The 18,533-nt window shown below is 36.3% G+C and overlaps 4 protein-coding genes across 5 annotated transcripts in view; 1 reads left to right on the top strand and 3 right to left on the bottom strand.

Annotated features, from left to right (window-relative positions):
* The window catches only part of LOC111458803 (dnaJ homolog subfamily B member 4-like), a 3,127-nt gene extending 856 nt beyond the window's left edge, over window positions 1-2,271 (top strand). Inside the window, exons 2-3 of the mRNA XM_023101623.1 lie at window positions 11-682; window positions 1,469-2,271. Coding sequence (XP_022957391.1) covers window positions 177-682; window positions 1,469-1,910 — 948 coding nt within the window. The 5' untranslated portion in view covers window positions 11-176 and the 3' untranslated portion in view covers window positions 1,911-2,271. The remainder of the gene's footprint in view (window positions 1-10; window positions 683-1,468) is intronic.
* Window positions 2,272-2,982: 711 nt separating this feature from the next.
* Window positions 2,983-3,748, bottom strand: LOC111458583 (thioredoxin H4-like). Its single transcript, XM_023101331.1, has 3 exons — window positions 3,518-3,748; window positions 3,305-3,427; window positions 2,983-3,224 (listed from the first exon to the last, which is right to left on the bottom strand). The coding sequence occupies exons 1-3, from the start codon at window positions 3,653-3,655 to the stop codon at window positions 3,090-3,092; spliced, it is 396 nt and encodes a 131-aa protein (XP_022957099.1). The 5' UTR covers window positions 3,656-3,748; the 3' UTR covers window positions 2,983-3,089.
* Window positions 3,749-5,559: 1,811 nt separating this feature from the next.
* On the bottom strand, window positions 5,560-11,620 carry LOC111458483. Of its 2 annotated transcripts, XM_023101183.1 has the most exons (5): window positions 10,785-11,620; window positions 10,503-10,675; window positions 6,429-6,503; window positions 5,876-6,312; window positions 5,560-5,776 (listed from the first exon to the last, which is right to left on the bottom strand). In XM_023101183.1, exons 1-4 carry the CDS (start codon window positions 11,464-11,466, stop codon window positions 5,917-5,919), a joined length of 1,326 nt encoding a protein of 441 aa, XP_022956951.1. In that variant the 5' UTR covers window positions 11,467-11,620; the 3' UTR covers window positions 5,560-5,776; window positions 5,876-5,916. The 2 variants fall into 2 exon arrangements, with proteins under 2 accessions (XP_022956951.1, XP_022956950.1); XM_023101182.1 differs by having other exon boundaries at window positions 5,582-6,312.
* A 1,777-nt stretch (window positions 11,621-13,397) lies between these two features.
* Window positions 13,398-16,400, bottom strand: LOC111458629 (protein NRT1/ PTR FAMILY 2.13-like). The gene is made up of 4 exons (XM_023101392.1): window positions 16,209-16,400; window positions 15,912-16,129; window positions 15,240-15,799; window positions 13,398-14,316 (listed from the first exon to the last, which is right to left on the bottom strand). The coding sequence occupies exons 1-4, from the start codon at window positions 16,297-16,299 to the stop codon at window positions 13,437-13,439; spliced, it is 1,749 nt and encodes a 582-aa protein (XP_022957160.1). The 5' UTR covers window positions 16,300-16,400; the 3' UTR covers window positions 13,398-13,436.
* Between the last annotated feature and the right edge of the window lie 2,133 nt (window positions 16,401-18,533).

Consider the following 18,533-nt stretch of genomic DNA (forward strand, 5'->3'; position numbering starts at 1 on the left):
GGTTCCCCCCCCCCCCCCGGATTTCTCTGTTTCTTCAAATTTTCCAGTTCTTCTTCAACTTTGCTTCCAGAACTGAAGTCAATTCGAAGAAATTTTGGGCTCTCAGGGATTTCGGTAGAACAATCGTCAGTTCGAGGCTGTGAGAGATCGAGGAGTTGCAGAAACGTAGCTGTTTGATGGGGGTGGACTACTACAATGTGTTGAAGGTGAACAGAAATGCCAATGAAGAGGACCTGAAGAGGTCCTACAAGAGTTTGGCTATGAAATGGCATCCTGATAAGAATCCTTCCAACAAGAAAGAGGCGGAGGCAAAGTTCAAGCAGATCTCTGAGGCTTATGATGTTTTAAGCGACGCTAAGAAGCGTCAGATCTACGATCTCTACGGTGAGGAGGCTCTCAATTCCGCCGATTTTGTCCCTCCGCCCGATTCCAATCCCTCTTTTTCTTATTTCCCTCGCGATGCCGAGGACATTTTTGCCGAGTTTTTCGGCGGAGCTGGGAGTGCTAAGAGCGGAGGGTTTAAGAGAGAGAGTTTGTTTAGGAATGGGAAGGCGGAGGCTGGGAAGAAATCGAATAGGAAAGCACCGCCAATTGAGAGCAAGTTAATGTGTAGCTTGGAGGAGATTTACAAAGGTTCGCGAAGAAAGATGAGGATTTCCCGCACTGTCCCCGATGAATTTGGGTATGTAAAATTTCTTGTTTACTTTTTCTGTTTTTGTTGAAACAAAACGTTAAATGCTTATAGCTCTAATTTGTTTCGATTGCATCTAATGGTGTCGATGAATGTCCATGGGTTACTAGTAGTGATCTTTGATGCTGTAAAACTTAAGGGGTGGAGATGTAGAGGAAAATATTATTCCTTTTTCCTGGCTGAGCTGCCTTGGATTATCAGGATATTGATATCCCTTTACATGGCAAATGATTCCTTCTGTTCTACTTTTACCTTTGATAGAAAGGCGACAGGATGAACAATTATGAACCAGTGGGGTGTGCAACTCTGAAAATAGAATAGCATATTATTTCGAACTCTTATCTACCTAAGCTGTGAAGCCTACTTGTGTAGCTAATTGGATGGTTGTGCATGTGTTGCAGAAAGACAATGGGTAGATTATGATCTTTTGAATATTATACTCTGACATAAAGTTTATGATCAGGAAAGGACTTGGTGCTTCTACCTTCAATAACCACAAGGCTGCCCTTTTTTATAACTTCCAGCTGACTAAAGCATCTATAAGGATATCTTCTGTTATTTAGGAGTAATAAGTATGTTTTTATTGCTGAATTGGAAAGCAATATTGATTTGGATTAGATGAACTTAAGCTTGTTCTTTCTTTCTTGCATCACATTGCAATCAAGCTCACAATTGACACCTTATTTCGTTGATCTCATTGTATCTTCAATGTTCTTTCATTTTCTTCTTTACTTTTTCCTCCTCAATTTAGGCTTATTCAAGGAACTTGTTTTGTAGGAAGCCAAAAACTGTTGATGAAGTGTTAAAAATAGATATTAAACCTGGTTGGAAGAAGGGGACAAAAGTCACTTTCCCTGAGAAAGGCAATCAAGAACCTGGAGTTTCTCCTGCTGATCTTATATTTATCATCGATGAGAAACCCCATCCTGTATTTGAGAGGGATGGTAATGATTTGGTAATCAATCAGAAAATATCTCTATTAGAAGCACTCACTGGAAAGACATTGAACGTTACAACTTTGGATGGAAGAAATCTCACTTCTGTAACTGATATTGTCAAACCCGGTTACGAGGTAGTGATCCAGAATGAAGGAATGCCCATCTCTAAAGAACCAAACAAGAAGGGGAACCTAAGGATCAAGTTTGATATCATTTTCCCATCAATGCTTACTTTTGAACAGAAATCTGATCTAAGAAGGGCTTTGGGTGGTTCTGATTAAGAAGTTGCATTCTGGAGCAGCCACCACAACGAACCTTCTACACCGTGGATCGATAATGAGAGCTCAAAAACATGTAAATACCTGTCTTAATCTCCGGAAAGGAGCATTGTGCATACTAGGATTTTGAAGAACTGCTTGATTGATTCCTGGAATATGATTTAGGAAGAGAAATCTGGCATTCTTCATCCACTGCCCTTGTAGCCAAAAGTTGCTTTGATTTTATTATAATAATGTTGCGTCATGTGATCACACAATTTTACGGGAAGTTAATGTAAGATTATTTGTATGCTATTAGCTTGGAATTTGTGCATTCTTTGCGTCCACCGGTGCTGAATAAGTTATGCAATTGTCCCTTTTCTTATCTTCTAAAATTTTCTAGCATTACCAAAATCTTCTCGACTTTCACATGGCTAGGCTACCGGCACTTTTGTTATGTACTTGTAAGATCCCACATCAGTTAGAGGGGAGAACGAAGCATTCTTTATTAAGATGTGGAAACCTCTCCCTAGCAAACACGTTTTAGAAACCTTGAGGGGAAACCCAAAAGGGAGAGTCCAGAGAGGACAATATCTGCTAGCGGTGGGCTTGAGCTATTACAAATGGTATTAAAGCCATATATCAAACGATGTGTCAACGAGGAGGTTGAGCTCCGAAGGGGGTAGACACGAGGCATTGTGCTAGCAAGGACGCTAGGTCCGAAGGTAGCTGGATTGTGAGATCCCATATCGATTGGGGAGAGGAACGAGTGTCAGGAAGGTCGCTGGGCCCTGAAGGGAGGGGGATGGATTGTGTGATCCCACCTCAGATGGGGAGAAGAACGAAGCATTCTTTATAAGGGTGTGGAAACCTCTCCCTAGCAGACATGTTTGCTCAAAGAGGATAATATTTACTAGCGGTAGGCTTACCTCTCCCTAGCTGACACGTTTGTCCAAAGAGGACAATATCTTTTAGCGGTGGACGTTATTACAATACTGGTGCGGAGGAAGAGAAAAAGACAGAGAGATTGGAGAAATAGTAGAAGGAAGTATACCTTTTATATATATATATATATATATATATATATATATATATATATATCAGAAGTGAGAAGGGCTGGAATAATAAAATAAACACCATTTTAGTTTGTTCTATAGTACTAGTTCTTCCTGGCTTATTGAGAAGCTTCAAGAGGAGCATCCATCAATATTTACCATGATTCTCAATCTTCTTCTGCAGGTCATCCTTCCTGGCGCCGACCACCTTATCAACTACCTTCCCCTTCTTAATCAGTATGAATGTTGGCATTGCGTCCACTCCATATTCCTTTGCAACATCCTGTTGTCATCCATTTTTTCAACACAGTCAGTCACGTTCAAACTCATCCACTGAATCAAAACAAGATTGAAAGCTCATACCATCAACTCATCGACGTCGATTTTGACGAACTCAACATCCTTGAACCTCGAAGCAAACTCCTTGATGGTCGGCTCCATTTGTCGACAAGGTCCACACCATGCAGCAGTGAAGTCAATCACCATCTACACCAAACCAGCAGCACAAGAAGAAATCACAAACCGAAAGCGTATGCATCCCTATATGTTGGGATAAAGAGTTGGTATGAAACTTACAAGCTTGTTTGTTTCCCTTGTGGCTTCCAAACGAGCTGTCCACTCTGCTTTGTTGTGGCACTCCACAATGGTGGGAGTCATTGCTTGTAATGTTGCATTGGAAGATTTTGAACGTGGGATTGTAAAGCTTGCTCCCATTTCTTTGAAATTGAAGCTTCAAGCTTTGAACTCAGATCTTTGTTTGAACCTCTTCTAAGATGGAAATCTTGTTTGAATGCACAGCTTTCAAGACATGGCTGATGATCAGCTTTATATAAAGAGAAGAAAAAATATGATTCCGTCACCTCCAATCTATGTGAATGCTTTCAAAATTTTATGTAAATAAATAATATTTTTATTTGATTCTGATCGGACTTCAAATAATTAATGGTTGGTATTCATTTTGCTTTTATTCAATTAAGTTTTTATTTATTTTTTTAAATTTTAGGATTTTTTATTTATTTAGCCAACAATCTTAATCATTATTTTTATGTAAATAAATTTAATATAATTAATTATACATATACTTTTCAAAAAATTAAATATAATGAATTTATCTCACTCATCCCAACATAATCACACAAGTTTTAATTTATTATAATTTATTCTCTTAATCATTAATTTATTAGCCATTGGAAATCTCCAAAATTGATGGATAAAAAGGAAAAGAAAGAAAGAAAAAAAAGGAAGATAAAATTCCCGAAAAGGAAAGGAAAAATTAAATTGCCAAAATTACAAACACGAACTTAAAATAAATGGAGGATTTTTTTTTTTTTTTTTCGTTTAGCTTTTTGCTTTTTATATGGACAATCGAAGGTGGAGAATAAATGATGATTGTTCGAATAATGAAAAATTGTTGTTCGTTATATAAAAAGGTTGATATAATAGAATATTATAATAATAAATTTTAATTTTGCGTTTATTAAATTTCTGATAAATTAAAATATTTCAAAATTAATCAGTTTATTAAATATAAACTCTGTTTTCTTTCTAGTAAAGTGAACTAAATAAAAAATATATATATATATAGAAATTTTTAAGACCAAATTTAAAATAAGTGTATTAATAAAGTTTACACTGCAATTTTATAGAAAGTTATTTGCCTCAATTTTCAAATTTTTAATAAATACTTTTAAAGTAGCATTTTAATATGAAAATTCGAGAAGGTTTGAATTCAAGCTTTACAAGTAATAGGCCCTCCTTAGAGATGGAATTAGGTCTATTTTGCATTCATGTGCACATCCTTTACTCTCGAACATTCTCATGTAACATTAAAATAACGACTCCAATTTTTTCTCAAAAGGGCATCACACTTCCTAGTTGCATTACAAATACAAATAATAATGAAAGTTAGAACATTTTTTGGACCTTCAAATTTGGAGAATAAACCTAACAAATTGTGGAAATGGAATAAACTTGACAACTGAAAGAATATTTTCAATGTGAACGAAATTTAGAATTTTTTTTATAAAAAGAATCAACAAAAGTTGAATGTTGTTTATGAATCAATTGATTTATTGATAAAACAATCAAATCAAAGTTATAGATCAAATCAAAGTTATAGAAATGCCTAAATGCAATTATGAAAATCTTAACCTAATTGGAGATTCAAGCAACTAGAAAGATGGGAAGAGAAATGAAATGGGTGAATGGAATTATGTGATCTTAATTCTCATCGGATGAATGAACTTAAAAATCCTTGTGGTAAAAGAAAACTGAAGTTAGAGAATAAGTTCTGTACCCTAAAAGCATAACAAGTCATCAAACGCTATTCCCCCAAATTGCTTTGACAGCACACTTACAAATGACGCCTTTTCTTTTGTACCTAACTCAAATGCTCCTTTTGTTTTAAACCAAATCAATTTCAATAATGTGAAAAACAGAGCAGTAGATAACACAAACAAGAGCGATAAACGAATGCTCCCAGAACCATAACTCAATTTTTTTTTTTTTAGAGAAGTTCAGCGCACTCAACACTAAACACACTACTACCAATGGAAATTCCTCTGGACAGAATCTCAGTTCAATTAGTACCAAGTTGCACTACATCAGAGGGAACAAGCTTTCCGAACTGATTCAGTGAAGTTATTCAATGAGTCTAGATTCGTATGTTATTTAAGGACAAAGAACACTTGATAAGAAAACGAGAAAACCATATCATACCTTAACATGCGCGTCTAAACATCAGCAACTCGTGTCCACAAAATAACTTAGGATCCAACGGTTTGGCAATATCCGCCCTTTTGTACACAGGTTCCATTGGATCCATCAAAACTAGGACTACAAAAACAAGATGTAGGATGGTGAATTCAACGAGGACCAACGTCCAGAGATGGAGAGAGAGAATAATGAAAAGCAACAAACATTCGCATCACCCACCCACTTCTGAGAAACACCCCGAGGACATATCAATACCGTCATCACAAAGCCACGCCAACACTTGCAGAGTTAGAGTTAGAGTTAGGAGCGCCTTGGGCTGAACCATGACTGTTGTAAGATTGGCCACCGCCCCTCCCACCTCTTCCTCGACCATTGTAGTAGTTCCTCTGATAATAGTTTCCTGACTGGTCATAATATCGGCTGCGTCCATTCTGGTAGGATCCTCCTCCCCTTCCGTCGCCTCGACCTCCACGACCATTAGAATATCCTCTTCGGCCACCAACTCCACGGCCACCTCTTTGGTTCATATAGCCCCTTCGAGGAACATACTGCTGATCTTTTGCATCTCCGTCCGCATGTTTCTGCTCAAATTCTTCTTCTGGTCTCACTTCTTGCTGTGTGACGAGTTCAGAAGAATTTCCAGTTTCTTGCACATCCTGCAAAGCAGAAGTCTCCATATTCAAATAAAGACACCCAAAAAGTACAATAAAACAAGGGGTCGGCTATATAGAGAATGAAGTACTACAGAAAGATTAACAAAATTGGGGCATACCCTGGGCATCTCGTCAACAGAACCAGGTTGACCATCACTGATATCATCTCCTTGCAAGTCTCCCACGTCAACATCCTACAAATTAAGGAGTTATACAATATTATTTTCAAATTTTGTAACATAACACAAACAAAAAAATTGCAGTAAGGTAAAAAAAACTTCAATAATAATTGCAAACAACTGAACCCTATAGGTTTGAGGTACTTCATCAATTGCTCATTGCTATAAAGCAGCAAACTCAACCACTAATAAATCAAATTACTCCATTACTTAAGCAACTTAAGAATTCAGATGAGAAAAGTTGGCAGAAAAGAATGAAAATCCTGAGGAGAGACATTGTGACAATCTTTTTCCCAAGGCTATTGACAAAATAAAGATGTACTTTTGAATTCCGTAGTTTTCTGACGATTTTCTATCCAAGGCCATCGACAAAAAAAATATACTTTTCAATCCATAGTAGATATAAGCTTCAAAGAAACATAAAATGATTGTCCGCTAAAAGATTAAATGGTCTTTGACATCTTTGAAAAGAAAACGGAAACCAAACAGTGCACCCAAGCAATTTGACCTTCGGTGCTCAAATTCCCTAAATTTCTTCTACAAAGCCAAGCATGTAATTTTCTATGATCAAACAAGGGATAAAAAAAATAACTCAAATCCCAGAGGAAAAAGAGAAGGCTGAATTTCGGTCTCTCTTCTTTCCTATCCAGAAAAAACATTAACCCCCACCCAATGATTTAATGCTGAAGGCATCCTACATGGATTGCGATTAACAAACAGAAACAAAACGTCGAGATGCTAACGTACTATTTCCTTGGGAAAAGTTTCAATAGCATTTATGAAGATGGTTGAACACTCAGCACAATGCAACAAGCTAAAACAGTTGAGTGGGCTAACACAAACAACAGAAAAAGACCGAAGAAAAAAAGATTCCTCAGAACACTTAGTGTATAAGATTTAGGCATCTGATGTCTAAATATTTTCATTGATTTGGTAAGAAATTATAATATAAAATCAACGTTCCCCTATACTTGAAACATTTTTTAATGAGAAGCGTTGATTTTTTTATTTTTTTTATTTTTTTATTTCATTGATAGAACGGAAATCCTGAGATGAAAAACATTGTTATTGCAAAATCTCAAAAGAAGGCAAGCTAGTTCCTATATTTAGAGATTATAAAAATGCAATACATGAAGCACCAACCACAAAAATAACTTTTCTTATTTCCAAAAAAATTAAACAAAAGTTAACAAAATGCCTGGCTTTTATACCAGCTCCTAACAACCTTCAACAGTCAAAAGAATAGGAAAAACAAGTTACTAAATTACAAATGACAACGAATTGCCAACCAACTAATGAATAACCTAACCTCCTAAAACCTACTTATACAATAATACAACATCACATCCTTCCACTATTATCCTTGTTTTCTTCTTAATGATCCAGCTAATCATCTCAAAACATAAACTCAAGCTACAGCTACAGCTACAGCCATAGAATTTCTTACTTTTCTTTGAACTTATGGCCACTGAATAATTGTATAATGTTCTGTTTGGCTGACAAGCCAAACACCCAATAAATTTGAAATTGTGAACATCCTATGTGTAGCATATGTTTATTTTCACCCTGATGTATGAATGTTTTTTCAATTTAGTGAATGCAAAAATCAGTTGATGTAAAGTTTACATGGTATGATATTTGGTGAGTTGAAGCAAACTTAAAGTAAGAATTAGGCCACTTAAGGGAGGAAAGTTTCTAATTTTTTCTCCAAATGTCTAAGTTTGCATAATCATTCTTCTCTTAGTCTTAGGTTGCCTAGTTCTTCCTTCAAATTTCTAACAACTCACTAGATATCATATACAGTAAATTTATTATCAACCAAATTTTAACATCCACCAAAGAGAAGGGTAATGATTGAAAAACATTAAAACATAAGTGACCAAATTTATTAGTTTTTTTTTTAATGTAAAAAAAGAACTAATAAATTTTGTCTGCATAATCAATCTTCTCTTGGTCTTAGGTTGCCTAATTCTTCCTTTAAATTTCTAACAACTCTGCTAAATATGATATCATGTAAATTTATTAACAGCCCAAATATCCACCAAAGAGAAGGGTAATGATTGAAAAACATTAAAATATAAGTGAATTTATTAGTTTCTTTAAATAAAAAAAAGCAACAAGAACTCAAACATTAGGAACTAAGACATATATTTAACATTTAGTTTAATAAGAAACAATTTGATATTTTGAAGGATGGGCGGAATACCATAAGCCAAGCTCAAATACAAAGGAGATGTAAAAGGCTCTTCCAATTGCCTAAAATAGTACTTAAGCTACAAAGTTTTAAAATTGAAGCAAACGAGAGTTTAAGCCAAAAAGGAGCCACAGATGGTAATAAATCTATAACCCAACTAAACAATTTATACTTGTTGTTGAAGATTCTATTGTACCTCTTTAACGACAGATCTCTCGAACCCAAGGGTCCAAATTCTGCAAAAATCATGTGTAAGAATGCCATGTGCCAATTGAAGGTGGAGTATGAAGTTAAAGAAACCACCAGTAAATGAGCAAGCAAGGGCCGACTTTGAGTTTCTGATCTTTCTTGCAAAGACTGAACCGCCCCAAGGAAAAAGCACAAAGACAGGGAGCTGTGGCTGACTAAATCTTTAAGGAGGAAGCCTACAGCCAAGCTGCCACGGGGATCTGAATGCTGAGTCCAATGATCAAATGTGGTTGTTTGGCCAGAAATCAAAAAGAAAGCGAGATAGGAAGGCGAATTCAACAAATTCATCTTCCTTAAAGTTTCTTCTTATGCCTAGATTTCTAAGAGTTGATTAGTGGACTACAAATATCTAGGATAAAGAGGCTCTATAATTGAATATTGAGAAGAATTAAGGAAGATCTCAAAAGGCGAGCATTGGCCTCGCTCAAGCACAAATTTTCCCAAGCATAGGTAGAAGACCTTTAGATCACTACTAATTAAGCTTTACAATGAATGATTTAACTTCAAAATGAATGAGGTCTTTGTGCTTGGAAGACACCTTCAAGGGCCTTGTGATGAGCAAGAAGTGAAAGTTTGAGAATGAACAAAAATGAGAAGTGGCTAATTAGGTCTCAATAGCAATTCTCCATAAAGCTTTCTCCTCTAGTAGTTTCTTCAAACTCATAGACATGGCTTAAACCCCTACCCCTTCAAAGGTGTTCCAACATGTGCATAGCTTAGTCATTAAGGCATTTGACTCATTTCCATGAGGTCAAAAGTTCAAATTCTTACCCTCCACTTGAAGTAAATCCGAGCAATTTCTTATTTTTAAATTACCAAATACCACCTCCCATGGTTGATGGTGGTTCTGTTTTCTTCAGCTGATGGGTAACAAATTGGCAAGAATCCTTCTAAGCAGGCTTTGGACAAGACAAGGTCAAATAGCCCATGTCTAAACAAGAAGGAAAGGAAGTGCAAAATAAGGAGGAAAACACATACACTTCCTCCAAAGTCTTCGATATGTCAGCCTCAGTAAGAAAGTTATTTGTTTTTCGAGGCAGGAAGAAACAGTCAAGAAGTTAGGTTGATCACTAATCATTGTCCTTTGTGTCAAAGAAAGCCTTTACTTCTTACTCAAGCTTGTAAACTTTTGCCACCTTTTGAGAAAAGATACCATGAAAATCAGCTAATTTGCCAAAATGGTCTAAACTATAAGTCATTGAAAAAGGGACATATTTAGAAAATGCTGGAAGAGTGCAAGGAGGAAGATTAGGAGACTTCAACAAGGATGAAGGGAAGCTCCCACAATAGTAACCAATGTATGTAAAGGTTTCCAAGCTCCACAAATCAACAGAAAGGTTTCTCATCGTGATCAAACTCCTACAGGAAAAGGCCATTCTCTCTTTTTTAATAGAATTTTCATTCCTATTCTAACTGCAATTTTAAAAGAGAGTTTGATGAAAGGCATTAAGTTAATGTAAAGCACTGCACGACGGATGAAACAAATTACATAGAAGAATTACTTGATATTCATTTAAAAGAGATCATGTGACAGATGAATAATATCATATGGTATGAGAATCCAATAATACCGTATGTTGAAACTTTTCATCTGATTCTTCTTCATGGACAGCCACCGGAACCTGGAAATTGGCATAGTTTCCTGCAGCAACAGCAGCTACCTCAACAGGACCTTTTATCTCAGGTGTGGTAGTGAAGTAATCTGATGCCATGATCTTGTGCAACCTCTCCCTCAAGTTTGCATCTACAAAGTTGTATTACAAGTCAACAGAACATCCAAAAGGAAAGAACGAAATTAAACGAACAAAACTAGCGATAAATAAATCGAGTAGAAATAAGGAAAAAAACAATACAAGTAACGTCCGTGTTAGGCTCAATAGGCTGATCAGCCTTCGTGAGCCAGAGTTTAGCGTGCTCGATGCAACGCTCCAATGCATTCTTATGCGGCAAATTCGAATCTACGGGACGAGAGACCAATAGGCCGCTCATCGTCGATATCAAATCCAAATCCCTCTCGGCAAGAAGATCGGTAGCATCGTCGGTGACATAATCGTAGGTGATGCAGCAACTTCTTTCGTGCGTTCTCGTAAGCATCGTAGAAGTAAAATCGCTTTGAGATTTGACGTCAAACAAAGAGCCAAAATAAAGGAGGTTTAGAAGGTCCTCAACCACAGCGTTTTCGGACTGGTCTTTCTCGCCACTCGGCTTGTCATCCGTAACCTCCGAAGGCGAATCATCGGTTACAACGGGCTGAGAGGAGACACTCGCCTGCTGGCGTTGAACAGCCAAGTTAATTTCCTCAGAGACAGCCGACGATAGCGGTTGACGAAGCTTTTCAAGCTCATCGATGAGAGCGGTAACAGAAGGCTTAGAGCGAAGGACGTCCTCTTGCTCCTTGTTAATAGGCTTTCCCTGAGAAATGGCCTCTTCCATCTGAAGGATACGATTATGCTTCTTGCGAAGGGCGCGGAGACGCTTGTTGATGAGGCTGAGGACTGGTCCATCGGAGACATCAGAGGGAGCTGCAGCCGCCATTGTTTAGTCCGGCGAAGGCGGTGGTAAAGAGGGCAATCGTCGGAGCACCACCAAGAATCAGTGGTGATGGGAGGGACAGTAGACCGAGGGTTTTGAAAGGTTTCTGTAAGCGGAAAGAGAATGCGATTGGGGAAAGAGGAGGAGGCGGGAGGGATGCAGACTCAATTTAACAGAGATATGAGAGAGAGAGGGTTAAGGCCTATCGCTGGGCTCTCTTCTATCCACTACAATTGGGCCAAACTTTTTTTTGTTTTTTTCTTCCTTTATTATTATTATTCTTATTATTATTAGAAATTCAATATATAATTAAATAAACTGACCTTTTCTATATACAAAAAATAATAATAATAATTACCTATTATTATTTTTATTTTAATTTATATTATCATCAAATTTTTAAAATGTCAATAAAAATGTTGAGATCTTCATTTTATACAAATATAGAACAATAAATTATTTGATTTCGTTTAAAAAAGATTATCCTAAGAGAATTTTAAGTATACTCTAAAATTTAAACTTTAAATTACAAAAAAAATATATATATATATATATATGTACGTTTAACAAAAATTAGGAGCCGACAAAGAATCACTAAAAAAACCATATATCTAATTACTAATACTTTTGTTAACCGTCTATTCCATATTCAACACTTGATGGCTCCTGCATCTATGTCGTATGACCAAGACTAAAGTCGAGTAGGGTAATTTTATATCTTTTTCCAACTCAAATTGTTTCAACCACAGAGTACGAAGATCACATTTACAATGAGAAGGCAACCGAAAATTGTGAACGAAGTCTCTCAAGGACGTTAACCAGCTGAAGCCTAACTTTGGTACTCAGTTTGGGGCATTAAAGTATGTCAAATTTCCCCCAACAACCAATATATTTGATATCAACACCATCCATGCAGCCTTGTCCACATGAACTTGAACCAAATCTAATAATGGGCTTTGTATCACAAGGTCCAGACAGTGGGGCTCATTCAATATTCTTCGTGGCCTACTATATCAGCAGTTGGATTCCTTTTCTGAGAAAGCTAAGCTCCACTCGGTTCATTGCTTATCAGCCTGCAGCTTTCTCGTACTGACAATGACCACCACATAACACCGTCAAGAACAAGTTGAATAAGCAAATATAGCAGTGATTGTCAACTTTCCAACGTGTGTGGCCAAATTAGACTCTCCAAGGCGGACAGTTGATACTGTGTACAATTATGGCCACCAAAGTTTTCGCATAGGTAGCAATGGTGAATGAGATCGAGAGGAAGGCGTTGGCCAACTGTTCTCCTCATTAGCATGATCGAAGGTGCGCGGTCCTGTGCGTGAAAGAAAATGTTATTCAAATTCTCGCAAAATATTGTAATTTTGGGCGCATTAAAAATAATTCATCTTCATTTAGTGGATGATAATTTAGAATTATGATATTTCATTTATTCACTTACGTTTCATTTATATTGTGCTAATTATATGTAGTGGCTAATTATGGTCGTAAGACATAATTTCTCATGGATTATAAATCTTCATTTTGAAGCTGTATAAAGTCATGAGCGATCTTTGAATCACTAAGAAAGCTATGACTTGGAAATGTAGTAAAAAAAACAAACATTTAAACTACATGTTTAGAATCATTCAAATTTGACACGATCGATTTTTCTTGTGGAGTAATTTGAATCTCAAACAAGTCTTCTTAACTGAGATACTCAATCAACAACGTAATCCGAAATACTCTTACTTGAGATATCAACAATATATTATGAATCTTACTTCCTTGTAGTGATTCTTGTCAACTACTTCACATTTGTATAATATTATAAAATTTGAGGATAAACGCTAATGACTTTATTTTAAATTTTTTAAAATATCTTAAATAATGGGAGATATAATCGCCTTAAATAAGGAAACGTGGAGTCCAATAATAATTTTGTATGGTAATAAGTGGGGTAACGAATTAATTATTAAGTACGAAATTCAGACATCCAGCTTTTTGTCGGAGGCTATTACAAGTTCCAAATCCTGTTGAGAGTCGGATACTTTACCCTTGTAATGGTAATTCTTGGCGCAGTAAATAAAAAAGAAAAAGTTAAAAAAGGCTGTTGCTGCAACAACGTAGTAAAAGTAATCCAGTCTGCCTTTGTTCAGGTCATTGGCCAACCAATCGGGTTTCCCATGAGCGCCGCCGCTGCCGGTGGTTCGATGCACAATCAGGACCATGGCAGTGTTGACATAGCTCGACAAGGCAATGGAGCAGGAGGAGAAAGCGTTACCCATAGTCCTCATGTGCTCTGGAAATTCCTTATTGAAAAACTCGATCTGCCCGATTATATTGAACGCCTCACAAAGCCCCATCAAGAAGAATTGCGGTGTCAGCCAAAACACCGACATTATTGAACCGCCGTTGGGTCCATTCGCCCGGTTTCTTCTCTCTTTCTCCACTATTCCGGCGACGATCATGGAGAGAACGGCGAAGATAATCCCGACGGCCATTCGTTGGAGCTCTGTTATGCCGTTTGGGTGGTGGGTGAATTTTCTAAAGGCGGGGACGAGGAATTGGTCGTAGAGGGGGATGAAAAACGTGATTGTGAGGAAGGAGATGACGATGATTGAAGCAGGTGGCATTTGGAAGTTGGGTCCCATATGACGGTCCATTTGCAGAGCCTGGGAGATTGAGAAAGTGGCTTGCTGAATAATTGGAGTTAGGCTCAGGATTCCGGTGACCCAGATGGGTCCAACTCTCACCAAGCATTTCAATTCTTCCACTTGCTGTATGCTGCTTAGATTCCACTTGTTTATCCTTGTTCCATCTGGGTTTAGCTCCTTCTCCACAACTATGGCTGCCTTGTTCAGAAAACTGCAAAATTTTCAAACCCACAAGACTTCATTAACAAATTTTCAAATAAACTCACCGATTGTTCGGAGAGAGTTTTACGTTCCTAATTTTGGGAACGATCATGAGTTTATAAATAAGGAATATATTTCGAGTCTTTTTGGGAAGCTCAAAACAAAGCCACTAGAGATTATGGTCAACCAAGTGGACAATATTATACCATTGTGGATATCTGTGATTCCTAACATAGTATCAGAGTCATGCCCTTAACTTAGTTATGTCAATAAAATTCTAAAATGTTGAACAAAGAAGTTGGGACCCTCAAAGGTGGAGTCAGTTGGGACCCTCAAAACTGTAGTAAAAAATGACTCAAATGTCAAACAAAGGATGTACAACCCTCGATGATGTAGTCAAAAGTGACTCAAATATCGAACAAATGGTGTACGACCCTCGAAAGTGTAGTCAAAAGTGACTCGAATGTCGAATAAAGGGTGTATGGCCCTCGAAAGTGTAGTCAAAAGTGACTCAAATGTCGAATAAAGGGTGTATGGCCCTCGAAAGTGTAGTCAAAAGTGACTCAAATGTCGAATAAAAGGTGTATGGCCTTCGAAAGTGTAGTCAAAAGTGACTCAAATGTCGAATAAAAGGTGTATGGCCCTCAAAAGTGTAGTCAAAAGTGACTCAATTGTCTAACAAAGAGTGTACTTTATTCGTTCGAGGACTCAATTGTCTAACAAAGGGGAGACTCTTCGAGGGTTCTATAGGCCTCAAGAGAGCCTCTACGGTATAGTTTGTTTGAGTGTAGGATTATTGGGAGGGAATATATTTTTATTGGTACGAACCATTTTAATAAATCTCAAAGCAAAGTCACGAGAGCTATGAAAGTCTTTTATTGGTAGAGATGAGACCTGAGAGGTATGAAAGTCTTTTATTGGTAGAGAAGAGACCTGAATTGGTTGGTGAGAGGCAGCTTGGAGAGGACAACAGAGCCAGGTTCCAAAGGAGGGTCATAGAAAGCCGTCCGGTCGTCTAAAGAAGGAAGCTCAAGGTGGCGCTTCTTGTAGGCAGCAACAGCAACTTGAGCTAACCCAGTAAAGATGCTACCTTCAGGCTTAATGAACACATAAACATGAGTCCCCATGAAGAACAGAACGATGGAACAAAACATAAGCACTGTGGGTATGCCATACCCCAAAACCCAGCTAACAGAGTCTTGAATATACACAACGATGGTCAAAGTAAACACCAAAACCACCGAGAAAGTGGCATAGTACCAATTATAAAAACTAGCTATTCCCTTCCTCCCTTTATCGGTGGTGGGGTCGAATTGGTCCACCCCGAACGGAATACTACACGGCCTGATCCCGGCGCTACCAATTGACACCAAACATAGACTCATCACTAAGAATCCCAATTGGGACGCCGTCGGCCCTTCGCAATTCGCTCCGCTGCACGTCGGCGGATGTAGCTGCGGCAGCCACGCCGTCAAAGTCATGGAAGTCATCCCCTGCTCAATGATTACGAATTGATAGATGAAAGAAATAATAAAATATTCCCAACCGAATCTTCAAAAAGATGAACTCCAAAATTTATTATTACGAAAAATTGAGAAGGATTACGAGGAAAGAAAAGAAGGAAGCAACGGCGATAGTCCAATAGCGGCCGGCATAAGCGTCGGAGAGAAAGGCGCCTAGAAGGGGCAGGAAATTGGTGACGCCGGTCCATAGACCCATTAAGCTGGTGGCAGAGACCTGATCCATGTGATACACTTTTCTGAGATACACCATAAAGTTAGCCAATAGCCCCATGGAAGCCAGCCTTTCAAAGGTTTCATTGCCTGCAAGTACACCAAAATATCAGACAATTATCCCAACAAAGAAACACCCATTGAGTAAAAGAAAGACAGAGACTCCGACCGAGGATGTAGGGCATGCTCTTCCATCCTCCGGGCTCTCTTCTAGATTTACGAAGCTTGGGATTAGCTTTGATTTGGTGCTCGGCGTCCATTGTGTCGCTGGCTCTGGTTTGGGCTGTTTTTAATAATGGGGTGTGGCTAAATTTATAGAGGAATATAACGATGGCGCTGCAGTCGGCAGTATAGTACGTACGTTTTAAATGAACATATGAACCAATGCTATAAAAGTAAATTATTAGAATTATGAAAGTGAAATGTATGAGAAATAAAGTTTTAATATGTCTGGGGAAAATAAAATGGGTAATGATAGAAACATAAGAGAGAAAATGTGGCGTAGGTTTGAGCTAGGAGAAGCCAACGGCGTATGCAACAAGAACAACCCACCTCCTCGCCATATCACATGAACCATCTATCAAAAATTTATATATCTTCATGGTCCCATACAATTCTTGTCAAAATTCATGAATATTATAAAAAAAATTGAGAGATGTTTATTACATATTTAAGAATTCTACCGTCTAAAACTGTTAATCCAAATTATGAATGAGAAACTCCGTTAAGTCTGTGAGTTGACATTTTTTTTTTAAGTCAACTTAACAAATCAAAAAATATGGTTACAACTCTACTCAAGCCTACTCCACATCTTAGATTATTACGAACATTAATAATATTTGACTTTTGTGACCTGTGAATATTTATATTTGAGTTTTATGAGATTTTAGTTATTAATGTAATATGAATTATAGATAAGTATGATTTTTTAAATAATTCAAAATAAAAAAAACAATTTACCATCCAATCCAACTCGAAAATAGAGGGTTTAGGTTGGTTGAGTTGGAAACTTTATCTGTGTTACTCAAATTACCAACCTAACCAGTCCAAAATTTCAGGTCGGTTAAAAAAATACTTTTCACCCCACCTCAATACGTGTATATTCTTTAGTATTTATCAAATTAAATAAGTAGATTTTAAATGAATCAAATTTGAACCTAACAATAAATAAATAAATATATAGATAGAGTGCTAAGTTTAGTTTATTGGATAAATTATCAATTAACATCTTAGAAATATCTAAAATTTACCAGATGTTACTAATGCTGATTCACCCTTGGTTATTTCTTTATTATTTAACTATTTTTTCCTTACCTTTTGAAATAAATATAAAAGGCATAACTCTAATTTAATAAAATTAATTGAGAATTAAATTTAGAATACATGATTTCGATAATTTACATATATTTTCATAACTACGAATACATATATAAAATATTTAATAAATATTTTAATATGTTATGTCAACGTACAAAATATAAGATTCAAATTTTTGATCGTTCTGGAAGGTAGATTAATTAATTTAACAAATAATAAACAAATCCTCCCATTTTTATTAAATAATAAAAGAAAAATCATTAAAAAGATCTCCATTAATATTTTTTTAATCAACCAAACATCACACCAACATCAATTGGGCGTGTCTACCTAATTCAAGAAATTTTGTAGATCATGGAACCCAATTTTTCCATAATCCTAATGCTACATGAGCCCATGCCACTCATAAATTAACAAACATATAATCCATAATTATTTAAAAAATGGTTCTTATCTATAAACACGCATATATTCTACATATAAAAACTCGTATTATAAATAGTTTAAATTTTAAATCGAGGTCAAACTATAGAATAATTTATTTAGGACCTAATTGCTCTAGACTATAGTCTACCATCAACGTCATAGATCCCAAAACAAAAGTATGTAATGTACACACGATTTCAATCAAATGACTGTTAACATTACACAAATTTAGCTTGAAGACAACCATTCTTTAGCTTCCCTCACATCTCATTTCCAATTATTTAACATACGTGAACAACAAAACTAAAAAGAACGGTAGCACTAACAGCGTAATATATTATGATAAAATTAGATAACAAATTTAATCAGAATAACAGTTAAAATGAGTATAATTATAAATTTTGACGACTAATTTAACTCAAAAAATATATAATTAACCTGTCGTGTCAATGTTATAAAAAATAATATTAAAATATTTAAGGATTGGAACTTAAATTTTTGAAGTAAAATTTGGAGGAAAAAGAGAAATTTAAGGTAATAATTGTAGTGATGTGAATAATCATTTATTTATTTATTTTTTTTTAAAAGTTGTGCAAAAGTAAAAAAGATGTGGATGTGACTGCATTAAGTTATTTCACGTGGTGGGAGGATTCCAAATAAATAAATAAATAAATGTATAAATTTAATTTGTAAAAATAAAAAATAAAAAAAAATAATTGAAGAGAGGAAATTTGGGTTTTTCAAAATGAAC

Source organism: Cucurbita moschata, unplaced genomic scaffold (genome assembly GCF_002738365.1).
Source record: "Cucurbita moschata cultivar Rifu unplaced genomic scaffold, Cmos_1.0 Cmo_Scf00021, whole genome shotgun sequence".
In the NCBI taxonomy this organism is placed as follows: Eukaryota; Viridiplantae; Streptophyta; class Magnoliopsida; order Cucurbitales; family Cucurbitaceae; genus Cucurbita; species Cucurbita moschata.